The 21,680-nt window shown below is 39.3% G+C and overlaps 1 protein-coding gene across 7 annotated transcripts in view; it reads left to right on the forward strand.

Moving 5' to 3' along the window:
* Nucleotides 1-21,680, forward strand: part of LOC101943505 (palmitoyltransferase ZDHHC14) — a 324,118-nt gene that overhangs the window by 77,936 nt on the left and 224,502 nt on the right. For 4 of the 7 annotated variants that reach the window (XM_008177690.4, XM_008177694.4, XM_024112258.3 and 1 more), the window contains exon 2: nucleotides 9,473-9,645. In XM_008177690.4, the coding sequence (XP_008175912.1) occupies nucleotides 9,473-9,645 (173 nt within the window). The remainder of the gene's footprint in view (nucleotides 1-9,472; nucleotides 9,646-21,680) is intronic. The other 3 variants (XM_008177692.4, XM_024112275.3, XM_024112277.3) reach the window with 1 other exon arrangement.

Raw genomic sequence — 21,680 nt, forward strand, 5'->3', positions numbered from 1 at the left:
TGGCACTGGGCTACCTTGCCACAGAGTACATGAATAGAAAACGGCTACTTTTCTATGGTTATGCAAGCATTAGTGGATCACCCAGGTCACTTTACGGACATTGGTATGGGCTGCTCAGGGAAGGTGCATGACACTTGCAACTTTAAGAACACAGAACTGTTCAGAAAGCTGCAGCTGGACATTTTTTCCCGACCAGCTGATTACCATTGGCCATATTGAAATGCCAGCAGTGATTCTGGGGGGACCAGCCTACTTCTTGCTCTCCTGGTTCATAAAGCTGTATGCTGGCCATTTTGACAGCACCAAGGAAAGATTCAACTATTGACTCAGCAGGTGCAGAATGACAATTGAATGTGCTTTCATTGCTTGAAGGGACTCTGGTGGTGTTTACTTACTAGATTGGATCTCAGTGAGAAAAATATCCCAATAGATATAGCTGCCTGTTGTCCTGCATAGTATTTGTGAGGCAAAAAAGCTGCCAGGGCAGAGGTGGAGTAGCTGTCCATGGACCTTGAACAGCCAGGCTCAAGAGCTCAACGGGATGCTGTACAGTTGACAGAGGCCTTGAAAGAGCACTCTAATGGCCAGCCACATTAATGTGCTGTGCTCGACTATGCTTTGACCATGAACTTTTGGGGGCGATTGGGAATTTTGTAGTGCTAGTTGTACACTTACAAATATTATATTGTGTCTGTGATGCTGGCAGACCAGATGCCAGCTCTTGCCAAATCTGCAGGCATTAGCTAAGAACTGACAAACTTATAGCTGGATACCGGACTAGTTAGTTTTGCTTAGAATAGGTATTAATCTTCTAAGAATGTATTTAGTGTTTAGACTCTATGAAATGCTTGTAATCTCAGTTATAATGTCTATATTCCATGCTATAAGAAAATATGTAAGTTTTGCTTTATAACTTTGAAAATGTTTGCTCTGAGCTTGTGAACCCAGGCAGGGAATTGTCACCCCCCCCCCATTCATCCAGGAGGACTGTCAACGTTTAAGTGAGACATTAAAAGACAAAAACTGTGTTAATTGTCCCATCTGCCCATGGAAAAGTATGGAGAGAAGGCCTCGTCCCATCGCTTTGAGTGCTGGGTAATGGAAAATCTTTGCATCAACTATTTTTATCTCTTTGCTGCTTGAACTCTCACAGAGTCAGAGAAACAACAGAAGCCAGAGATCCCCAGGGGTTACCTCCTGGGTCCACCCTGAAAGATACTTTGAATTGACAGATCACTACAACTCTGTCACTTCTAGGATCTAGATGGTAACTCATTTGTGTGTATGTTTGCTTGCTATATCCTGTAAAGAACTCTTATTCCTTTTTCCTAATTAGTAAACCTTTAGATAGTTTATTATAGGATTGGTTACAGGTGTTGTCTATGGTGTAAGATCGAGGGTACTAATTGATCTGGGGTGGTCTCTTGGGACTGGAAGCAACCTGAATATGGTGTGATTTTTGGTGTGACATTTTTTTTTGTATTGGTGTACTTTACTTTGCCAGTCAGCTTCTCCTGTAAACGCTCCTGTGCTTCTCCTTATGCATGCATGGGGGGAATCCCTGACAAAATCTCAACTGCTGCTACCATATACTCCTTCAAATCCCTCCTTAAGACTCACCTATGCCATGATGCCTACAAAATATAGCTTGCTGATGGCTAGACCAAAGACAACCCCTGACTGTTCCTCTTCCCCTTCTTTCCTTTTCTTAGTACTAACCTCCCTATTTCTAACCCCAATTACAAACCAAAAAAACCCTGCAGTACGTGTAATAAAGTTGTGCTAGTACTTTACCATATTAACTTGCTTGTATGTTATATCCACATCCAGTCTTGTTTCTGTGTTTGTACAGCACCCTGCACCAATGGGGTCCCAAATCTGATTGGGGGCTTGGTATAAAAGCCCCCAATCCAATAAAATTAAGTGAAATAAATAAAATTAGTGAAAATAACTGTCTTGTTCACTTACCATATTAGGCCCTGATCCTACAAGTCAGCTCTGGTAGTGCAGACCTTTTGTCCATTGTTGTCAAGCCCCACTGAAATCAAGTGGATTTGATTGCAGAATCGTGGCCTAACTTTGGGTGTTCTTTCTTTGCACCTCAGTTTTTCCTCCCCCTCTCCCCCCTTTGGATACATCAGATTCACCATCAACTCACATAAATGCTTGGTAGAGAACACAACTGAATGAAAATTCATGCTCTGAAAAACATTTGTTTGAAGAGGAAATAATATGTCAAAGCAGTGACTGATATGAACTCTGTGTCTGCCAGTCTAGCCCTGGGAAACAACCGGTTTCATCCGCAGCCCCAGCAAGACTAAAGGGAGAGAATGGATGGAGGGACCTCCATTCTGGCTGATAGGTGTGTGACCAAGGTGGGAGCAAAGTCTACAAATAAGTGGGGGAGGGGGAAATAAGGGATCCTGGAGTTCAAGAAGTTTGAGAACCACTGGGTTAAGCAACATATCTCGTTCAGACAGTGAAGCAGTGACAGCTAGAAGTAGAACGCAGAAGTTTGTCTCCATCTCTTGCCATTAGACAAAACATTGCACTTATAGCTGTTGCAGATACATCTGTTGCAGATATTTAACCTGTATCTATGGAACTAAAGATGAGTCTGATTGGTAATGTAGATCAAAGAGAACAATTCATAATTTTTATCACTGTTTATATTTCTCCCTATTTATTAAACTACTACTGTCTTTTGTACAGTATATCTTTTTTTCCCCTCATGTAACAGAAATTTAAGAATGAAAAGCGAGTAAGAAAGTATTCTACTTCAGGTGATACCATGTATGTGGGTCACAGTATTTTTTATGAGTTTAAAAAAAAAAAAAAAAAATTCCATGTGAGGCTACACCTCTGATTTCTGTGTCATACATCTTACATAAAATCCAGATTCTTCAGTTATGGGGGTATTTTTTTAATTCCCCACCCTCCAATTAGCAGATGGAGATCAAAATCAGATTCCTCCAGTCACTCAGAGGTATGAAAGCCTTTCTTTGTTGTTTTGTCCGTAGGAAGTGGCTGTATTTGTCTATTAATGTGTTTTATAGCTGCACAGCTAAGCCGGCGGAGTCAATATTGGATTTGTCATTTGCTGCATCTCCCTAGCAGACCATAACAACAACTGTCAGTGAGGTCTGTTCAGAAATGCCTTGACCTTTCTGGCGAAGGTTTGCAATCTGCTTCTTTCTTCATCCCTTTTCTAGTAAAGAGCACAAAGGCTGTAGGGTTCTTGCTGTGCTCTCTTCACTGCTCTTCTTACATGTCCTTACTTTTCTGCAAAACTCAGTGCCCTTGTCCAAGCATGGTTATACAATTAAAAGGGTTTTTGGGTGTTAAGAAGAGATGTTTTATCATTCCTTAGGCATACTTAGTTCAGGGGACAGTGCTTGATAATTATCTCTCCAGCACCAGTGTGTTCTATTTTTATCCAGCAATGACAGACCAGTCCTCCCACATTTTAACCTTCAAACACAGCTTCTAAAAATGATCTGAGAAAAGCAGACTATTTTATGGGAAAATATAGCTGTAAAATTGCACTCTGCCCTTACTCTTTGGATTCTTTTGTTTGGGGAGATACAGATCCAAACTATGGTGCAATCTCTGAAACTGAAGACAGCTAATGTAACTGTAAGAGTGTTGAGTGGAGTCTGTCAATGATACTTCCAAGTATGGTCCATTAATCTTTGTTCTCTCTATCACCAAGCTGCCAATTAGTGACAGTTGTTTTCTGGTGTCTGGAGATTGGCTGAGGCCACCAGCTCACTTCCCGTAGGCCATTGAATAGCTGTTATAGGGAAATGAATTTAATTTTTTTTTAATGCTTCTTATTTAATAGAGCTACGGAAGGATGGAGATTTATTTGTCTCTTTCATTGGGTTCCCGTGCTGTCAGTGTCATAAATGCCTTTTTTTTTTTTTTAAAGGAAGAACTGCCACTACCATTCTGGTGGGAATATTTTGTTTTAAAAGCTCAAAATTTGCTTTCAGGGAATATTCTCTAATATTTGCTTTAAAAATATGTGTCTGTGAACACAAACTTATATCTGTAAAGAAACATATTTGCCAGAATTGGAGATGGGTGAAATTTTTTTAGTTGAAACTTTTTCACCAAAAATGCGGATTTGGGTTGTCTGAAACATTTTAGTGAATTCGTGTTGATTTAGATTGTTTTGTTAAAAAAAATTTTTTTTTGGAAATGTTGAAATGAGCCGTTTTGACATTTTCAAACTAAACGTAATTTTTCGAGCTACTGAAGCATCATTCACAAAATGGTAATGGTGGTTGTGCCCAGTGGTTAGGGCACTCACCTGGGAGGTGGGAGACCTGGGGTCAAGTCAAGAGTGGAGGATTCAAACCTTGGTCTCCCTCCAACGTCCCAGGTGAATGCCCTAATCACTGAGCTATTGAGTGGTGGGAGGGAGTGCATACTGCCAACATCTTCTTTCTTTCCTGTTTTGTGATCAAGCCCCTCATTTGCAAATTCCCCTTGCTTTTATTTTTAAAATTGGTTAAAATGCCCAAAATTGTTAATTTTAGGTTGAATTAAACGAGTTTGACTCAAAATGAAACTTTTCTGACTTTTTAATTCACTGGTTTCAGAGTAGCAGCCGTGTTAGTCTGTATCCGCAAAAAGAAGAACAGGAGTACTTGTGGCACCTTAGAGACTAACAAATTTATTAGAGCATAAGCTTTCGTGGACTACAGCCCACGGATATGCATCCGAAGAAGTGGGCTGTAGTCCACGAAAGCTTATGCTCTAATAAATTTGTTAGTCTCTAAGGTGCCACAAGTACTCCTGTTCTTCTTTTTAATTCACTGAACATTCAAAAAAATCTTGATTTCAGGTTGACTGGAAACCAATTTTTTTCCACAACTACCAAAAATATAAAAAATCACTTACTAGTACAGCTCTAGCCAAATTGTCTGAGGAAAGTGAACACACCAGGGAATGCAAGTGAACACACCAGGGAATGCGAGTGAAGCTAAAGCAAGTGAATTCAAAAATGTGAACTGGGGAAATGTTTGGTAGTATTTGACCAGTTCTAAAAACAACTAAACTGTTTTTAATGTATGTTGAGCTTTACATAGCAGCACAAATGCATTTAGAGGGTCATCAGCTTTGAATTTTTAAAAAACGATCAATTTCAAATATATAATTTTTTTTATGAAACCTCATTGAAATTATATGTCCTAGAATGGCTTTTAAAAAATTCCTTTATATAAAAAAAGTACAAAGTTTTTGTTTGTGTGTGGATTTTTTTCCTGCTCCTTTGCTGTTTAAAACTGCCACCTGGGCAGGCTGAGAATAATCATACTAGACAAACTTAGGTCTTTTATTTTCTTCCTCTCTCTGCATGTGTCTGCCTGCTGTTTCTTCAGTGTCAGCTTTGCTACTTCCGTTAGCGGAGAACACCCTCTTACAGAACCTAGGGCAGATATATGTATGAGCTCTTCCTCTAAAGCAGTGTGCAATCTGTGATTATCATCATGCTAGTGTCACAGTTTCAAGGTAACTGCACTTGTATTTTTCCCCTCCGTGGTCCTACAAAAACACCCACTTAAACGTTTCTGGCTTCCAGCTGTCACTCTCTTGAGTGGAGATCAGTGTCTCACTCCCTTCTGACTGGGGGTTTTGAGACTGCACAGCTCCCCGATCTACACTGTGCTGTCCCCAGCAAGCCCGTCTGCCTAAAAGGCATTTCCTATGCTTGGCTTTTCAAGGGCTATAAACAGTATATTGCCAGCAGTTACAAGTTACCAGAGAGCTCCTTCTAAGCAAACACATTTATTCTGAAGGTGAAAGAATTTCAGAGAGAGCATATAAAAACAAGAAAAGAACCTACATGCACGCTAAAAAGCTAACCAGTCATCACCCTCAAGTGACAATGTCAGTCCTTCAAACCCCACAATTGGGTTTCCTCATGGTTACAAGTTGATACCAGTTTTTAGTCTAAAGGAATCAGAACAAAGTCCCAAAGTAAGTTTAAGATTGGGCTGTTTTTCTGGTCTCTGGAGAATCCAGTTTGAACCAGAATATGTGAGCTTTCCCAGGAGTTGGTCCTCTGTGGAGGTGTTATAATCTGAATAACTCGCTTTAATCCTCCCTTACTATTTTCACTTCCTGGAGCTGCTGTGTTAATCCTGTGGAGTGCACACAATCCCTGGACTGCAATAATATATAAACCATTCATGCACTTAATACGATATGATCTCCCAGACATATTGCAGGAAGTTGCCCTATCTGGCACAGCTACAAAATGAGACAGGAAGTGCAACTGAGTGAAACTGACTCCACCAAGTTCTGTCAAGTGGAGACAGTAAACACAGTGGGGGGAAAAATAAATACTGTTTTTCTAATCCATTTACAGTAATTTTGAGGAATTACTTGGGCTTCCTGGAAGATATGCTGTAGTCAGACACATGTTATTAGGCTCAATACAGGGGTAAATGGGTGAAATTCTATGACTTATCTTATACAGGAGGTCACATTAATTGATCTAATAGGGATCAAATTCCCAGGTAGAAATGGTTTTTTAAATTGATGGTGTCCCTTTCATAGAACATCAGAGCAGTTGGTTCCAGGTTATTACTAAGTAGCATTTTTGTAGTGCTTTGAATCTTCAACGTGTCTTACAAGTATTGACAAATTAATTTCCTCCAAGTTTAAAAAAAAAAAAAAATCTACTTTTGCAAGTTGCACTTTCACCATAAAGAGATTGCATTACAGTACTTGTATGAGGTGAATTGAAAAATACTATTTTTATCTTTTTTACAGTGCAAATATTTGTAATAAAAAATAAAGTGAGCACCATATACTTTGTATTCTATGTTATTGAAATCAATATATTTGAAAATGTAGAAAAACATCCAATAATATTTAAAATAAATTTAAATTGGTATTCTGTTATTCTTTAACCAATATCCTATTAATTCAAATTGTGATTATGATTGTTTTTTTAATCACATGATTAATTGCGATTGTTTTAATCCTCTGACAGACCCAAGTTTTAAGTTTAGACAAGCCCTTTCTCTTGTAAGGAGTGAAACAGTATCTTCAAATTTTGATGGGTCTGATTTTCTTCAGAGTTTGATTGTGTTTCAGCTAGATATTTATCAAGAGATTTTAATATTTTTGTTAGATAATTTTCTCATTTGTCATACAATGTATTGCCTCTTTGGTCTTTTAATCTTTTGATGTGGGAAGTTGGATTTTTTTCCATCAATATCATGGAATGCTAATCTTAGCACATAACAAATGATTACATATTTTATGGTGACCATTAAAAATGGATGCTTAAAGTATCATTCCTAGAATGAGTGGTGATTCTGGATGAAGTCTATATCTAAACATTGTCAGCAGTGCTGCTTTGGCATTTGTCCAAAATTTTTATAGCTTTTTACTGTTCCACAGGTATATCTCAAGTTACCTTCCAGCACTTATGTGACCTACAGACTTTTAGTTCCCGTTTCTTTGGAGTCTGATATGAATAATGCAACCAAAAATAATGTACGGTGCTTTATTTAATATTGATTATTTATTGTAATAGTAAGGTTTCATGTTCCCAATATTTCACTTCAAAATATATCCTTAGAGCCGACTTGCACTGTTGTTTCAGAGTCCAATGCAGTGGGTTGATTTTTAATAATTCTGCATGCACAAGACATATATTGACCGCTATAATAGTTTCAGATTTGTATAAAAGATACTTGTAGGTTGTTGGTTTTGACTGGCTTTTCTGATATATTAAACAAGTTAAGAACTGATTTCTTAAACTTTGTGAAGTTCATCTGCAGTTATTTAAATTGTATTAGATCTTTTAGGACTATTCTTTCAACCAAGTCATTTTTTTTGTTGGTACTTTAACTTTCCTTCCCTAACATGCTACTATAACAGCAGTGTCGAATTCTGTGTGTCAAAGGGCCATATTCCATTGTTAATAGAATTACGTGCCATGGGCTAGAGTAAAAATTTAGGACTACATGTTGTTGTCCATCCACATCTGAACTCTCACCCTGAGCTTTGCACAGGGTGAAATATGGTCTTTATACAGTAACTGAACTTTTAATTATTATTTCTACCGTTTCCCCATTCCCTCTGCTAAAGTGATCAGCCATGGAAATATTTAATGTTGTCATTGTTTAGCGTGGCAGTTAGTATCCCAGTGAGGTTCATGGGGAGAGGGGGACAGTTGCAGCACACGCAGGCATGTCCAAGTTAACTTTGATCAAGCTAGCTGGCAAGCCCATGACACTGTGGCTACTCTGCTATTTTTAGCAAGCTACCTCAATCAAAGCTAGTTCTGGTATGTCTACACTGCATATCCCGATTGCATTGTAGACCTACCCTTAGTCATTGTTTCCGATCATCTGCAGACTAGGGAAGGCAATGCTGGTTACACTTGGTTCAGATCTGGAAGGTTATATTGTCAACCATGACCTGGCTAGAAATTTGCTTTTCAGTTTATTGTTGGTTTAAACTAAAGCTTAAATTGTGAATATAAATACATCAAATGGGGTGGGATTTTGACTTTCCCTGTTCTATAACACACTGCTTGGATTATTTAAGTCCATGCATATACCAGGATGATCCATCAATACCTAGTGTTATTCTGAGATTAGCCGGAGTTTTATACTGTACAGTGTCTAAGTACAACTGAAAATGGTTGTTCTCGTTTCACTTACAACCATGATTGTGAGTTAAATTAGGTTCCAGTGCTTCCATCTATGATGATTTTTCTGAGTGGAATAATTAAAAAAAAAAAAAATCTGTGTGCTTTATAGCCTTGCAGCCCAGTAATCAGTAATCATTTTTTAAGTCTGGTAACAATAAACGCTCTACTGTTCTGAAAAAGGGCTATCATTGCCGTGGACCACCTTGGTTGTTCATTTCCATGTGTGTTGCACTGTTGTTGCACTCCTTTTATTTTTAAAGCAAATAAACAAGCTTACAGAATAAATTACAAAGAATGGAATGAGAGAGAAAACAAAAGCTTGAGGCACCACATTCTATTTTCATAACACTGATACCTCCCAAGGGGGATAAAGGAAGCATGTGCCATTTATGTACGTCCTTGTGCATTTCCTCTAACAGTGGAGTATAATTCATTTTATAGAATTCATTGAATTTCTTCCTATGTGTTACCTCCTCACTTTTAAAAAATTTCCCATTGTTTTATGTGTAATAAGGGAATATTACTTAACAATGCGGTGGTTGTTATGCTCTTTGAGTCTTTATTATATTAAACCAGTACTAGAGGATAGTGATAGGTGTGGCTTTTTAAAGCCACCTTTCAGATTTATTAAAAGTAGCATTCCACTGCAAAGCAATCTAGACTTAATAGAATGTAAAATCTTAACCTAGATAGATCTTTAATGGCAAGTAACTTAATAGTTTCTGAGAACATGTACTGCACTATTTGACATTAGTAGTTTAACAATTATTTCTTTTTCCCCCTCCCTTGTAGTTGTCCATATTTGTCAGAGAAGATTACACCTGCTATTCCTGCAATAGGTGGGATTCTGTTCTTTTTCGTGATGGGGACCCTGATGCGTACTAGTTTCAGTGATCCTGGAGTCCTCCCACGTGCAACACCAGATGAAGCAGCAGACCTGGAAAGACAAATAGGTAACACAGAAGGTCTGTCATTGTCCCTTCGCTTTCCTTCCAAGTGTGAATGTACTGTGTGGAGGCAGAATGCTGCTCAGCTTGTGGAGGACAAACTCCCATCTCAGCAGTAATCACTCTGAAATAATACTATTTCAACTAACAAATAGTATTGATTCTCCTAGAAAAGGGACTGAGGAATTCTTCAGTCAGACGTTGCTGACCACAGTGGTGGGCATGGAGAATGATAGTTTACTGCTGTAATTTGTTACTGGCCTTTTCTCCATATATGATGCAAGGTTCCCTACTGCATAGGAAAATACTTGTGTACTTTTTAAAGTGTTTATGGGAAGAAAAGTGACACTGGCATGCAATACTTTTTAAATTCTTAAAAATTCTGCACCTTCTTAAGTAACATACCTTGTGTTGGATCACATCTAATTATGACATTGATGTTGTTTATTTATATTGTCTGCTGAAGGGCCCCAGCTAGGAACAGGGACTGATTTGTAGAGCCCCGCAAATCTGCAGATAGTTATTTTATATCCATGGACCATGATTGCAGATTGGATAGGGATACAAATTTTGTATCCTCACAGGGCTGTACTGATTTGTGTTAGGCGGCATACAAGCACATAGGAAGACATAGTCCATAGAAGGTTGCCCATCAGTGACAACAGTTACACTTTTATTATTTTTTATTCATGCAGAGCCAACACAACTATGGAACAGTGAGCTAGATTCTGATATGGCTCATACATCAAGGCAATTATTTACTAAGTTCTAATTGCAGAGTTTTTATAATTGCAAATGTCAACACCAAAAGATATGCTACTTGGCTGTCAAAGCCCTTGCAGAGTTGCTGATTCAAAAATCTTTTTACTAAAGCAAAAAAAGAACAAACAAAAAAACTCCCAACAACACTGTGTTAATTTGATACAGAATTCCTTGGGAAACATACATGAAACCCTACAGTGCAACTTCAATAGTCAATTTTTAGAGGAAGCTACACTCTGGTAAGAACAGAAGAGACACAAACCATTACAATTAAGTATGTTAAGCTACAGTTGAACTGTGAGGCTGTGCATATATAGGAGTCTTCCATCTGATACAAATTATGACCTTTTCCTCTGTTCCTCTTTTGATGCCATAGTTGGCTTTTCTTTCTCCAATGACACTTATGAAAGTACAAAAATAAATTATGAAACCTACAAGTTTTCCCACATGGTGGATTTTGTGGGCCAAAAAAAGGTATTTTTATCACTTTTTACATGCATTACTTTAGAATACTTTTTCAAACCCTTTGGCAGAGATTTAAGGTAACCAGTTCATTTTTAATATCTTATAGAACCAGAGAATAGCCCTGTAAATTGTAATGGTTGCATTTTTTGCAGTGTTTGAATCTTGAGGTTGCAGTATGATTGAAATCCTAACACAAGTTTTGATTGAAGGGCTCAGTTTCAGAACAGTTGCAGCTGGAAGAAAACTGATTGTGTTTTATAGAAGGAGACACAAGTTTGTCATTGGCTTGTGTTTATTCTACAGATACAATTGTATTTCTGTATTACTATAAAATATAGTAATTGATTCACTGATCACTGGTGTGTTAGCGGTAAACCCCTGTCCCCCTTCAGCAGATTGGAGGGTCCACAGCAGAACTAGTTTGGTTCCACTGTGCTGCATTGAGGGATGGGACGCAGGGAGCCTATGTGGCGATCTGCCTTCCCTACATGCCAGAGAGCTGTACTCCACAGGGGATTTCTGTGTATCCTGCCACACAGTGGCATCTGAGTATTAACATCAGGTCAGTGGGTCTGCAACTTGCTGGATCCACAAGCCCTTCTTCCTCCCACACTATGCTCCCCATTTGGGATGAGATGGGTGCAGAGGCAATGGGGGATGCATGGTCATGCAGCATTTTCTACAGTCCACTCCAAATAATTTTTTTATTTAGAAAGTATTATAGCTTTTTCCTGAGCTTTTCATAAACAGGTCTCAGACTTTATTTTTCGGCTATAAAACAAAACAACTGTCCCAGTAACTGACTTAAATTTCAGCACATTATGTACTCAATTTTTGATTATGAAAAATGTATTCAGTGAAAGGTTTAGAAAAGGGCAACAAAAATTATTAGTGATATGGAACGGCTGCCATATGAGGAGAGATTAATAGATTGGGACTTTTCAGCTTGGAAAAGCGACGACTAAGGAGGGATATGATAGAGGTCTATAAAATCATGACTGCTGTGGAGAAAGTAAATAAGGAAGTATTATTTACTGCTTCTCATAACACAATAACTAGCGGTCACCAAATGAAATTAATAGACAGCAGGTTTAAAACAAAAGGAAGTATTACTTCACACAACACACAGTCAATCTGTGGAACTTTTTGCTAGAGGATGTTGTGAAGGTCAAGACTATGACAGGGTTCAAAAAAGAATTAGATAAATTCATGGAGGATAGGTCCATCAAAGGCTATTAGCCAGGATGGGTAGGGATGGTGTCCCTAGCCTCTGTCTGCCAGAAGCTGAGAATGAGCAACAGGGGATGGATCACTTGATGATTATCTGTTCTGTTCATTCCCTCTGGGGCACCTGGCATTGGTCACTGTCGGAAGACAGGATACTGGGCTAGATGGACTTTTGGTCTGACCCAGTATGGCTGTTCTTATGTTCTTATCCTGTGACGTTGTCATAATTATTGTGTAAATGAACAATAAAAAAAAATTCTGGTATTCCACAAAAAGCCCTTTTGTGGTTGTGCTGGTTACAGAAGTAAAGGATTTTTTTAAGTAGTATTGCTTCAGTTTTATTATAATATTTGGGGAAATGTGCACTTTCTTTGCCTATTTTAGTGCTGGAGCTGAAAGTAATAGGAGAAATATTTTTATTTTAATTATAATTTAAAGGAAAATATATTTATTGAATCCTGAGGATGCGTACTTTTAATCCAAGAAGCTGTCATGAGGTACTTTGCATGAATATATGACACAGAAATGTATATTCTCCCCAATGGAGTTTTTGTCTGAATCTGATCTCCCATCACCAACTGCTTAACTCTTCCAGTGGCTCCCATGACTCCCACTTCCCTTCCCACCACCCCTACAACCATCAAACACAGTAAATCCTCAATTGCCAAATCTTCTTTTTATCATCTTCTCCTATGACAAATACCCAGTTCCAAATATTTCCCAAATGGTGTAATTAGACTTTTATTATATTTATTTCTGAAGGAGTGCAACATATCTGTATGACTTGAATAAAGAGTAAAGAGATTTAAGAATATTAAGGCTCTTTAACCATTAGGATTCCTATATGAAAATTACTGGGAAAACATGAATATTTCAATAAAAAAGTTATCACCTGGCAATTGTAGGTTGTTTTTCATGAAATGAGTTTGGTCTCAATTCAGTTCCCTGTAGACAAAAATCCATATCAGAAAAACCACCATCACATTTGATGCTAATTGGTCCTCTTGTTGACCACTTTAACAAAGAGACTTTGAATGGATATAGACACTGATCTGTCTGTCAAGAAGGAGTTCTCTTTGGGTAAAGGTTGAGGCATGTTAGTGGGTCAGTGTGGGGGATGCAGAACTACAGCTTGTTCTGTATTTGCTCTGTAGACATATTGTCTCCAGAAATGTTGATCTGCCTTCTTTTCTTGCCCTATATCTGCACACACACAAACTGAAAGTAAGTTACAGGTTATCCCAGAAAAAGTCTCCTTTGGGATAAGATCCAACAAGTGGATTGATTGGATTTTACTACGGTCAGTGGGAGGGAGTTTGGTGAATGACTCCTTTATTTGTATTTGATACAAACTTATATTTGATACAGTTTAGATTATTTTTGGAAACTGAAAATGTGCATCAGTCAGTAAAATTGGTTGAGGCAGATTGGTAACAACTGTAAAGGTTGATTTCTGGAAAGAGCTAATCTAAAAAGCTAAGTGATTCCTACACTGAGTGTATTTTGGTTTCTCATAAATTAATCTCTTTGGTACTAAATTTTGAGACATAGTCTACAAATGTTGATCGTATATTCCTTAATTGGAATTCATAAGGAATTTCTCAAGGTGTCTGTGTGGCCTCAGAAATGGTAATTTGAGAACATTCTATCATGTGCGAGCATTTAGACTTGCCTTTTGGGATTGAAATTCACTGTCTTTAGAAAAATTCTTGAGGATTCGGAGTACTGCTATGGGCATCTAGGCAGGGTGATGCTCAGTATTGGATAGTTGGTTAGTATCTTTGCAAAGGTTTAAGGCTAATACAAGGTTGTAGAGAAAATGAAACTGAGACAATATCAGATCTTTAGGCCCCACAATCACACCATTCAGTTCTAAAAATTGTTGTGCACATAGGACTAAATTGGAATTTGATAACACGTTGACTTTGAATTAGCTGCAGTGTTCTTATCTTGAGAGGCACAGCACATACTGCTTCAAGAGTATTAGAGTACCCATGATTCTCCAAATTGCTGCTTGATAAGTTCAGATGAGATTTAACTATTCCCCAAATCCTCTTTCCTTGGTCAAGTGAACAAAAGAAAAAACAAACAAACAAATAAAAACATCTAAAAATCTAGTCTAACAAATTACAGAGTGTTTGTAGAGAGGGTTTCTTTAAACCCAGATGTTTCAATTACGGCACTAGTAGAATTGCGGAAATAGCCTGTCATTTTATTAACTTGGGGTGTGGCAAGATTTTGCAAACAAGTCCAGGGGTTGTTCTGACCCTCCATTTCCTCCTTGAGTATGTGATCCCATTCTAAAAAAAATTGAGAACCACTGGCTAAAAGGGAAGAGAAATCTCCACTGGGAGTGAGTTATGCTTAAATAGTCCATTCTGGTTATAATTCTCTTGTTTCTTTCCTCACTGGGGGAGGTTTGCTACAATAACCCAAGTGAAAATTTATTGGGAGGAGAAGAGCTGATGCTTAGACAGTATTCTAAATATGCAGATCATTAATATCTCAAATATAGAAGATTCTAGGGAATTATTCCTTGGACAGTTTTTGAAAATTCAGTGCACACAGAAAATAAATCCTCCCCCAGCAATGAGGAGACTCTCCAATCTCTATTTGAAAGCAAATGCAGGAGAGAATAAAATGAAACAGGACAAAATAATTGAGAATAATCCTAGAAGATTCTGCAGTCCCACTCCTCTTACCAAAGGGCTCTCAAGGCTCTTCAGTCTGGTTCTAACTTGGCCTCTAGGCAAAAATAAAATTATAATCCTGTTAATAAAAATGCTAATGAAATTTACTAGATAGTTATACACCAGTAATAGTAATCATGAAGTTTTTGAGGAACTTATTCCAAACAGAAACCTGTACAATCTATTATTCTTTTATGTTAAACTTTTGCTTTTAGTCATTTTTTAAACTAAAAAAGAAATCATAACTTCTTAGCAACTATACATAAAGATAATAATACTGTTGATTATCTGAAACATTACAAAAGTGATTCATGATGGCTATTAGAGTAACTATCTTGCTGTGATGATTCTCCCCTTCCCCCCCAAATCACTAGAATCCTGCTGTTTGGCAAGATAGATGAACAGGTGCACTGATAGCTATCTGAAGTTAGTACACAAATTTCAGAACAACAAATTAGATCTGCAGTTTTGGCACCCAGCACTCCTATGTGGAACTTTTAAGTGTACCCATGGTTTTCAGATGACTGTAATAATAGTCGATTTTAAGAGATGTTTATGTAATGCGATTGTCTACACAGAAAGTGGCAGGAGCATAACAGCCTTTGGATGTCAATGGAAGGCGCTATTGGTCCCTATTGAAGGATGCAGTGTTTACTTTAAAATCCTGGCTAATTGGTGAAGAGAGTAGCTTAGCTTTCTCACTTTCATTTTCATTCTCTGGAAACAAGATGTAAAATTCAGAAAGAATACAAGGAATAAATCTGTCCTGGATGATTAAAAAAATCCTAAAAACTGTGGAGGTGGAAGGCAGACAGAATTATAGGCAGCACTGCTATGCTGCCTATTATTAAGGTTGCCTGAAACTATCCATTGAGACCCTGTTTTTAGTTGCTTAAAACTTTCCCAAATTTTTAAGTGTACTGGCTGAAAATGTATGTGTCAGACATGTGCATCAGGCTGAAAAAATCGTAGTTGATCATGTAGATTAATATATTCTAAGTCCAGTAGGGCCTATTGTGATCATCTAAGCTGACCACTTGTATAGAACAGGCCATAGCACTTCCCTGAAAAAATTCCTAGAGCATATCTTTTAGGAAAACATCCATTCTCGGTTTAAAAATGGCCAGTGATGGAGAATCCACCAAAAATCTGGGTTAATTGGTCCGTGATTTATCATCCTCACTGTTAAATAAATTTACACCTTATTTCCAGTCTGAATTTGTCTAGCTTTAACTTCTAGCCATTGGATCGTGTTATATCTTTCTCTGCTAGATTGAAGAGTCCAATATGAAAAATTTGTTCACTACCTAGGTACTTGCAGACTGTAATCAAATCACCCCTTCTCCTTTTTAAACTAAAGAGATTGAGCTCTTTGAGTCTATCACTATAAGGCATGTTGTCTAATCCTTTAATAATTCTTGTGGCTCTTTTGTGAACGCTTTCTAATTTATCAACATCCTTCTTGAATTGTGGACACCAGAACTGGACACAGTATTCCAGAAGCAATCGTACCAGTGCCAAATACAGAGTTAAAACAACCTCTCTACTACTGAATCATAGGGGTCAAATTAAGGTTACATAGGCAACCTTAGATTTGGCATTTCCTAACTTTTGAGTGCTTGACTTTGCAACCTTAATGTTCTTTATGTAATTTCCTAAGTTTAAGTAAAAACAAACAAACAAATCCAACAGAAATTCCATCATGTGGAACCATATTAACTTCCAGTGTGGGTCATGAGCAGGCTTTGGACCTTTAGATAGACATCACAGATGTCTGACGCTTGAGCTAACGGAATAACTAGTTGCAGTAGTAGGTGGTTGTCCTCTATATGAATCAGGCACTTAAACTGGGATTAGACACACAGTTTGCTACTGGGTTTCACAATTATTTGCTGATAGCAAAGAATGCAGAGACTCATGAATCCTGGATTCAGTTCCAGGTTCTTGAGGAGAATGTGCTTTAATGGTTAGAAACCCTTCTGCCCCTATCTTCCCACCCCAAAATCTTTGTCCCACTCTTCTCCTATCTCCCTCTCCTTCCCCATCCCCAGACCTATCTTAACCCCATATTCCATGGTACATGCAAAGAGGCAACTGCTGCTGTGAGAATTATAACTTGGAATTTCCTATCTTCTGTGCAGTTAAAATGTAAACGTTGATATTGCTTTATCAGTCTTACATTAAATTTAATTTGGAATACTCTTCAGTCTATTCTTGGCAATTAGAAAAAAATATAGTGCAACTGCACTTTTTTTTAATTAAAGCCACATGGAAAAAGATAACTGAGGTAAGAGGAATGAATTTATCAAGAGGAGATCCCCTGAGTCTGGGTTTGTCCAATATGTGTAGGAGAGATTAACAGTTCCTCATGAATGTTAATCTCTCTGCATAGCATTGGTGCTGCAGATAAATTTCTAAAGAGATGGTCATGGCATTTTTCCTCTCAAACTATAAAGGGCATATCTACAGAGAAGAAAAGAAAGGGAAATGCTTTGTATTTCTTCGATATCTTCACACTGATTTCTTCCATGTATCTCTTCAAATCTTACACACACCCTCCCAGATTCATCTCTTAGGCCATGTTGCTTCAAATCTGTTCAATGTTGCTGCTGCTTTCAGCATGTCCAAAAGCCCTAAGAACTCAGGCAGCCCCCTTGCCTCCGGACCCCAGCCGCCGGCCGGGCTCCGGCGGCGCAGGGTCCGGAGGCATGGGGGCTGCCCGAAGCCGGTAGCGCTCGGGCAGCTCGGCTCTTAAACAGAGCCGAAGAGTCAGGGGAGGAGCAGAGCCTCCGGCCGCGGCGGCTCTGCTCCTCCCCAGACTCTTCGGCTCTGTTTAAGAGCCGAGCGCTACGGGCTTTGGGCAGCCCCCATGCCTCCGGACCCTGCGCCGCCGGTGCCCGGGAGGGGAAGTGCCCGGCCAGGGGCGCAGGGTCCAGAGGCATGGGGGCTGCCCGAAGCCCAAGCGCTACCGGCTTCACGGTTTGCCGGGCAGCCTCCAGACCCTGTACCCCCGGCTGGGCGCTTCCCCTCCCAGGCTCCAGCTGCGCTGGGGAAGCGCCGGCCGGGGGCACAGAGTCTGGGGGCTGCCCGGCAAACCGTGAAGCCGGTAGCTCTCGGGCAGCCCTTTTCACATGGCTGGGAGTGGGAGGGAGGAGGGGGTGGGGTTGGGCGGAGTTGGGGCGGGGCTGGGGTGGGGAAATGGGCGGGGCCAGGGCCCGTGGAGGGTCCTCTTTTTTTATTTGTTATATATGGTAACCCTAACTTAAAGAATATAATCTGAATCACTCCAGTGTTTTTAAGGAAATTCCCCTCTTCCCCAACAACTTTTATAGTACTGCACAATTTGCCAAGCAAATATTGTTTTGAGAGTACACCTTGGTTATGTTTTGCTTACGTTCCAGAAGCAGGGTACTAACTTAAGGCTAATTGTCTGATACAGTATGGCTAATTTTATGAACATTTTAAGATAAATAAGACACTGTTGCTTGCCAGGCAGGTCTTCCAGAGCACTCTAACCTCCATTCTTTCCTTTTCTCCTCTCAGTGAACCAGAATCTCATGACAGAAAGAGAAAATAGCAGCTTCATGTTTAACAGAGTTCTAGAGTTCAAAAAGATTATGGAAAGTTACTCTTGTAATCTTTTCTTTTTTTCTAAATTGGGACAGTAAGTCTTCTTGTAAATGTCAGTGTAGTCTTCAGGTCAATAACAGATCAAGAGTTACAAGTGGAATGCAGTAAACAGCACTAGTTTAGGTTTTTAAAATCACATTCTCAATGTTTTGGTAGAGTGAGAAGTTCTGTTGTTCTCCCTTGAGACTGTAAACAAAGGAATGCCATTCTGCTGTTTTAAGCTCCTGGTTGTATAGATACTGACTTTTCCTCCATGTAGCCCATTGTTGTTTATAATTAAGCGTGCAGCATGGACTTAGATGGTTACACAAAAAGAGGACCTTCCTTATTGTGGTAAGATCTGTTTCATATTTATGTAACCCTTCTGCCCATCTAAGTTGGCAGCAACAAGGGCCGGGTTCTGTATCTAGGGGATCCGTTTCAATAACGCAATGCAAAACCGGCTCGAGCCCCCACCCAGTGACCTGGGACAATTACATACCACCCCCTGGGCGCCTCTAAGAGGCAATACTTCCCCTCTCGCAAGCACGGAGTCTGAGTGTAACAGAAAATGTTTAATAACATGAGGTAAACGACATCAGCATTAAATTGGAAAAACACCACAAACAGGATTCATAACACAAACCATGAGCAAAAAACCCACCCCAGCAAATTGGGCTGTGTCCTTTCCTGTTGGTTCTTGAAACCAGCAACCCAAGAATCACCAAAGTCCCAGAACCCTAAAGTCTCTTGGGTCCAGCAACCCAAGGATCACCAAAGTCCCAAAAGTCCAACAACCCCCCAAAGTCTCTGTCCCTGGTCAGTGCAGCCCCAGAGTTCGGGGGGGGGGGGCACGCAGGGTGTTAAGGGGCACCTTACGTGATCCGAGGCTGACGGGGTTCCACCGCAGCCTTCACCACGAGCCGCTCCACTCCACCAGCTGTCCCGTGAGCCGCTCCCGCCGTCCCACGAACTGCTCTGGCAGCTACTCCGCTCAGCTCTGCTCTACTTCAGCCGTCCCTTGGGCCTCTCCCACAAGGCTCCGCTCTGCTAGCTGCTCCTCCAGCCGCTCCGCTCTGCTCACCGACCTGTGAGTCGCTCAGCTCCGCTCCAACCGTCCCCACGAGGCTCCACTCTGCTAGCTGCTCCGCCAGCCGCTTAGCAATATAGCTTCAGGCTCCCCCACTAGTTAACACAGCCTTAGTGATCTCAGCTCTTAATAACTTTAGCTCTTTTATGATTTCAGCTCTTGGCAATGTCAGCTCATAGTAGGGGAGCCCCAGTGCTAGTGCACCATTAGCCCAAAGTGAATTCAGCTCAGCAGCCTGTAACTAGACTCCTAATGGAATCAAAGTTAGCTCTGACATTCAACAGTGGAGAGAGGAGGTAGTGCAATTGGTGTTTCAAACCCTCAGAGAGGGCCCATACCATCAGGTACAAATACCTGTCCCCATCCTCTCTCTATTCACTGGGTTTTGTAACCCATGCCCCTTGTCCATCAAGTTCTACTTAGGTAATGGTGAAGGACTCACACAGTTCCACTGGCCTTGATTCACAGAATCAGGGTAACAAAACTTTATTCTTCCTGCCCCAATAACAGAGAAAACTGGGGATCCCACACCAGCCAAAGTAACCACTTTGAGTTGCTGTTGTTTCATGCCAGGCGAGTGGGTGTGCCTATGCAAACAAGATCAGCCCCTGGAGTTCTTTTCCACACTCGCCATAATTCACCACCAGATGTCAGGGTAGAGCTCATCCTGACTCTGCTTACATTTACTTTTGTGTCTTAGAGATGTCAGAGTTCATTCATGACGAATTTTGGCCACACTAGGCCTTTACTGCGGCAGGAAAAAAACCAAATTATTGCTTTATCAATATATTGTTTTAGGGCCAAATTCTTGTCCCTTTGAAATTAATAGCAAAACTCTTGTGACTTGGCCCTTATTGGGATCAGGATTTGACCCTTAATGTAAATTTTCCCCAAATACAAATTTCATTTTGGAAAAGGTAAAGTGTCTCTGAAAAGAGAGCCAAGAAAATTTCACATCTATATCGTATTCAACTTGAAGTAAAATAATACTAACACAAGCCATGTATTTTCTAGGTATTACATGTTTAGTGCATATGTTTTATGTATATGGAGATAAGTAGGATGTAGTCATGTACTTGGGCACATGAAGACACATACTATGAATGGATATAGGAAAGTGAAAACGAAAGAAAGGAACGGTCTGGATAATTTTACAGTAGCTGATAATATTCAAAGCTATGTAAATGAAAGTAATGGTGATGATGAACTCCTGCTTTTGGGTGAAAGCTGATCTACTTCCTGAAGGGCCTATCCATACTATGGCTTGAATTGTGGTAGAAAAAACTCTGATCAAAACTGATATCAAGCATGGTTTTACTAGACCTGTGGTTAACTGTTTAATATGGTGGCTGTTTGGTATAGCTGTAAGCAAATCTCTTTTTTAAAAAACCATCATGTTATGCTGACCATTACTTAGCAGTCATTGCAGAAAATCACATTCAGCTTTTCAGCCAATGTTTGGAAATGCAATCCTCCAAAATTAAGTGGTAGAATAAATGAATAAGGTATTCTAGAAAGTCCTATGTATTAAAGCCCCACTTAAGTGATGTACTTAATTACGTGCCTAATTTTGAGCATGCATGTTATCTAGTTAAGTAGTCAGTAGAACTATTAACATGCTTGAATTTAGGTACTTGCTTAAGTATCTTGCTGACTCGGAGCCTAATTAGGGCTGACAAATACAGACTGTTACGTTTTCTTAGTCTATCATTGACACCTAAGGTCAAACTCATCCCTGATTATAACTACATTAAGGTCAATGGAGTTCCACCAAGGATGAAATTGATTTTTTTATGATTAAAGGGTAGTGCTACCATATTTGTGGTAATGTCATTCAAAGTATGGTAAGTGTGCTTAGCAGTCTCAATTGTAGCAATAAAAATAAATGATACAGTATCTTTTTATAACAAAAAATATTACTTGTGTGTATGTGTGTGTGTATATATATCTATCTATCTATGTGTGTGTATATATATATAAAAAAATATCCTGTAAATAATCTCTTTTGGTCTTAAGCATATTACTTTTATTGCTGTGTAGTAAAACTTTTAATTGTTATTGGTGCTGCAGCCTATGATAAATGATGTATTTGTATAGCAAATTTGTAAAATACTCCCTTTTTAATTTTTAAAAAAATCATATTTAACAAAGACCAAAAAAAAAAAAACTCACCTTTTTTCGTTTTAAATTGGGGGCTGGAATCACTCATG

The sequence above is a fragment of the Chrysemys picta genome, chromosome 3 (genome assembly GCF_011386835.1).
Source record: "Chrysemys picta bellii isolate R12L10 chromosome 3, ASM1138683v2, whole genome shotgun sequence".
Classification (NCBI taxonomy): Eukaryota; Metazoa; Chordata; order Testudines; family Emydidae; genus Chrysemys; species Chrysemys picta.